This window comes from Montipora capricornis, chromosome 12 (assembly GCF_036669925.1).
Source record: "Montipora capricornis isolate CH-2021 chromosome 12, ASM3666992v2, whole genome shotgun sequence".
Classification (NCBI taxonomy): Eukaryota; Metazoa; Cnidaria; class Anthozoa; order Scleractinia; family Acroporidae; genus Montipora; species Montipora capricornis.
This window is the reverse complement of record NC_090894.1, coordinates 32,354,938-32,359,937: the sequence shown is the minus strand read 5'-3', so window position 1 is coordinate 32,359,937 and position 5,000 is coordinate 32,354,938. Positions and strand designations below refer to the sequence as shown.

Genomic DNA, 5,000 nt, shown 5'->3' with positions numbered 1-5,000 from the left:
CAGGTAGGGTAACCCTGGCAGGTGAGACAACTTGTTCGCATGTGAACCGTTTGGCTCGACCACCCGAGACGAGACAGCAAAATAAAAATCAAGAAGCGACAATTTGGGAGCTTATACATGTTTTTAGTGTTTACTTTCTAAAGAAAAGTGTTTTCCCGCCATAATTCTCAACGCTGTCAACGGAAAATTCTCGATTCATAAACAGCCTTTATTTAAACTACATATTAATGCTGCGTTAAGATTGTCAGTCCATTTGCTGAATGTGAAAACGCAACTGTACTTAACAAAAAAGAAAGGCAAATGATGATACGCATTTTTTGAAGATGCGTCTTAAAATACATGCATAATTAAGTAAGGTCAACTTTGTCTCGCTCTCGCAATTCTCATATAAACGCTCGGTAAAGTTGTCTCGGGAAGGAGGGCTGTCTCGGGTAAGCGAGACCATATAAACAAGCCCTTAATGTCCGATTTTCCCAACAGTGTGGTGACGCCTATATCAACGAAACAAATCCTACAAATTGACGGCTTGTCACATATTGTCTCTTGCGAACGTAGGTTGGAAATGGTTGAGAAATCTTTTCAATGTGTTTCGATTCATTGTCTTTTGATAATTCCGGCTTTAGTCTGTATTTGTTTTTGGCGTGTTTGTGGTGGGGAGTCAACAGAGAAACGTTTGTATTGTGTTTCAATGAAACTGTTGCTGGTCACAAAAGCTCGAAAATTATCTTGTTCCAACGCCTCTCTCTCTCGTCCCTCTCTTATAAGAAGTTGCTTGGTATCTACAGAAAACAGGCAAAATCAAACATGTTTCTTTCATCTTTGGCGTAATGCAGATTTGTGCTTGACGTAAGCCGTTTGCTGTTTGTGTTTAGTATCGTTTGACTGATCTTTGTTTTCGACCACTTAGGCAGTCCATTACAAGTCCAATTTATCAACCCATGCATCTGCTCTATGGACTAGGGCTCGGTGCAATACAAACAGTACCACATCCAAGCTTACTTTACACACATGCCTCACAAAAAGAGGATCGACAACGAAGATAAATATCTAACCTGAACATTTCTTCACACTTCACTCTGGCTAAAAATGTTAATTACTTTTTCAAGTGTTTGACTATTCCCGAGGCCGGCAAAGCTCTCCAGAAACAGCAAATGGCCGTTTTTATACTGGAGACGCATAATTCGTCTGGGACGAACTTGGGCAAACATTTTTTCTGCGTCTATTAAATTCGTCTTGTATAAAGACGGCCACAAGACGCATTATGCGTCTGGACGAAGAATCTGTTTTAGTGCGTCTTCGAAGACGAACTAAACTGGAAAGTTCGTCCAGACGCATTATGCGTCTAGTGCCCGTCTTTATACTAGACGAATTTAACAGACGCAGAAAAAATGTTTGCCCAAGTTCGTCCAAGACGAATTATGCGTCTCCTATAGTTCGTCCCGTCTTTACACTAGACGGATAACATGAGAGACGAACAATTCGTCTGGACGGATTATGCGTCTCTAGTATAAAAACGGCCAATGGCCGTTTTTATACTTGAGACGCATAATTCGTCGCGGACGAACTTGGGCAAACATTTTTTCTACGTCCGTTAAATTCGTCTAGTATAAAGACGGGCACAAGACGCATTATGCGTCTGGACGAAGAATCTATTTTATCGTGTCTTCGAAGACGCACTAAACTGGAAAGTTCTTCCAGACGCATTATGCGTCTAGTGCCCGTCTTTATACTAGACGAATTTAACAGACGCAGAAAAAATGTTTGCCCAAGTTCGTCCAAGACGAATTATGCGTCTCATATAGTTCGTCCCGTCTTTACACTAGACGGATAACATGAGAGACACATAATTCGTCTGGACGGATTATGCGTCTCTAGTATAAAAACGGCCAATGAAGGCAAGCTTCAATGGCAAACTTGTAAGGCTCCTCCTTGCCAACGAAAAATCATTTAATTGCGCCCGCGGCCTCGTTTCCTTGTTTTATAAATTGATCTATAGCTCTAACTATGGCTGTATAAAATAGACAGATATCAATATGTTTTTTGAATTTTGCTTAACAGCAAATCTGAGCTCGAGGTTTTCCATGAGCGAGAGACTTTTTCTAATAATCTCTGATAAACAAATTTATTCCGAAGCACAAAACCCATCAATCAAAGATGAGAATAACGCAAAGTCAAATTGACTATTTCATCATCCCGTACGAGGGTTTCTCTTCGTGGCACCAACGGCCGGTTGTCTTAAAAGTTGTCAGAATCACCTAAAATGGTTTCCACAATGCTTTAAAAGCTCGTTTAGTGAGTTTGTAGCAGCCCTTCAAAATATATATCTGTTCGGATGTTCTACGGGAATTTCAGGTTGCTGTAGAACGTCCTTCATGGCTTTTTTGCCTTGTCCTGAAGTTAAAGAAATCGTGACGGGTCTGATAAAAAAAACTTTACATTAAGTAGTCGTCTTTTTTTCCCGCAAATTTTAGGGAACGTTTGCCCTTAATATGATTCTCAAAAAAACTACGGCCAAAATGATAGAAGTTATAAATCTTCAAATTTTCTTCCAGCATCACAGTTCACTCTTACTCAGCTTAGCAAAATTTAAACGTTCTTCAATGTGGTTTCGAAATTTCTACGCACTCTTCGCACTCTTCACACTCTTCATTACTTTTCTGAAATAGCTAGCAAATCTGTTCAGAAGAAATGTCCAAAATCTTACTACACCTCGAAAGTTTAAGTTCGAATATTTGAAAATGTTAACCCACCATCCTTCCGAACAGACAATTACCGAAATAATAATTACTCGTTGGGTGCCCATGTTCTTTTGCTAGAAAAATCTCATAAAATTTTGATGAACTCTCCTATTGTCAGCAGAAAGTTGTCAACTGCCTCGTCTGTGAGTCACTACAATGTGTTGTTATTTGATTGGTAGGAATCGATGATTCAGCATTCCCAAAATAGAGCGCAGGAGACAAGAAAAATCTGGTTTGGAAAGACTAAATGAACTGAACCTCAAGTCTTAGAAATCATTTTATACCCGCAGTTTTTGCTTCCACTTTACAGAAGAGTTTCCTGAAAGAACCAGTGCACAATGGCATTCCAGCTAGCTCTGCTTTTTACTGGGATTTTCGTTGGGACATTTGCCAAAACTTCTGTACAAACAACAAAAAGCCCTGGTATTAGTAAACCCCAGTGCAACGTGAATAACAACTTTTACGCCGGACCACACTGCTGTAAGAAGATCGAGCAGCAACTCACTGAGATCAAAGAAGCAATAACTGCGCTGAAAGCAAACGAATCTGGCGGCTCTCAAGACAAAGGTCTGCAGTTATACATTTTAGATACATTTACTTCGAAGACACCAGTCGGGTTAGAATTTTCACATCTGTTCCGTCGCAAAAATCAATCAAATTACGATCAATTGCTTTTGAAATATTCGCTAGCTCCGTATAGTATTTCCCTGTGTGATGTCTATTCAACTTTTTAGAGGATAGAGATAACGATGAAACCAAAACATATCTAACAGGAATTCATCCCGCTTATGTAATTTTTAGTCAACAAGAACTGCGCCGATGTTTACAATTCTGGCGAAAAGATCAGTGGTGTGTACAAAATCGATCCCGATGGTCTGGGAGAATTTGAAGTGTACTGTGATCACAAAACTGCCGGCGGAGGATGGACGGTCTTTCAAAAAAGACAAGACGGCTCCGTAGATTTCTTCCGCGCGTGGGACGCCTACAAACGAGGCTTTGGTAATCTTAACGGAGAGTTTTGGCTTGGACTGGACAAGATTCACCGCCTGACTGTAAGCAGCAGCAACAAGCTTCGCGTGGACTTGGAAGACATTCATGGAAATACAGCATTTGCCGAGTACAGTTCAGTTACAGTGGCAAGTGAGCGAGCAAAATACCAGCTGAGTTTGGGGAAATATTCAGGTTTGCAAACTCTGGTGATTAATAAACAACCCTTTGTTAATTAAGATAGACACACTTTCTCATTTCAACTAGGTGCAGTCTGTCTCTAACTGATAGAACTCAGTTCTACTGTGATGTCAAAGAATTTTATCTCGCTTTGACTGACAGAATAAGTTGTATATGTAAGCCAGTGAGTTAGCTAAAAAAAAAGAACAGAGCAAGAAACTGAAAAACCTGGTAATCATTTCACTCACGTGGTGATAAACACGTTACATCGATTTCATGTCGGTGGCAAGTAGAGACAACAAACAATCTCAAGTGCGTCTTAAGAATTTTTAGCATTTTAAACAAGTTTTAAAACTGCTTCTTATTTTGATTGCTTAATTCGTTTTCTTTTCATTCAGGCACTGCAGGTGATTCCCTTGGCGTTCACCGCGGCCATGCGTTTAGCACCAAGGATCGCGATAATGATGACTATTTAGCTGGCAACTGTGCGTCAGGCTACAAAAGTGGCTGGTGGTTCGAGAAATGTCACTACGCCAACCTGAATGGTCTGTATCTTAATGGCAAGACCGATGCAAGTGGAATGACCTGGTATCATTGGAAAAATAGTAACTACTCTGTCAAGCGGTCTGAGATGAAAATACGACCACAGAACTTTTAAGCCTCTGTGTCATTTGTATCCGTGACATGCCCGTTACTATATATATCAATTGCTAACCAGGGGATGGATCTTATTGGTCATCAATGAATCGAACTGCTTAACTCGCACAACCGTGTAAAACACTCGATAGGTTTCACAACAAAAAAATTCTCGCGATTACATATTAGTAGCATACCGCGCATGTTATCATCCGGTAGATTTAGATATATCAATACTTGCTTAGTTTCACAGAACCAGTAAGCTGGGAATGCTTCAATAAGGTTCGCTAATGATGACCAATGATAAATGTTCTTCTTCTTTCCTTGTCTGCATGGTAGTTTTTACCCTTTTATTTTTCAAGAAAGAAAAGTAAATTGCCTTCTCTCAACAATTCATTGCCTTTTTGCTCTCACAAGACCTTTTCACAGAAAAACCCAAAGCAGCAACAATTTCAAAAA

At 40.0% G+C, this 5,000-nt stretch overlaps 2 protein-coding genes across 2 annotated transcripts in view; one reads left to right on the top strand and one right to left on the bottom strand.

The window, feature by feature from the left end:
• The window catches only part of LOC138025669 (L-2-hydroxyglutarate dehydrogenase, mitochondrial-like), a 19,625-nt gene that overhangs the window by 6,322 nt on the left and 8,303 nt on the right, over positions 1-5,000 (bottom strand). The window lies entirely within an intron of this gene.
• Positions 3,077-4,563, top strand: LOC138027446 (ryncolin-1-like). Its single transcript, XM_068875010.1, has 3 exons — positions 3,077-3,305; positions 3,540-3,920; positions 4,304-4,563. The coding sequence occupies exons 1-3, from the start codon at positions 3,077-3,079 to the stop codon at positions 4,561-4,563; spliced, it is 870 nt and encodes a 289-aa protein (XP_068731111.1).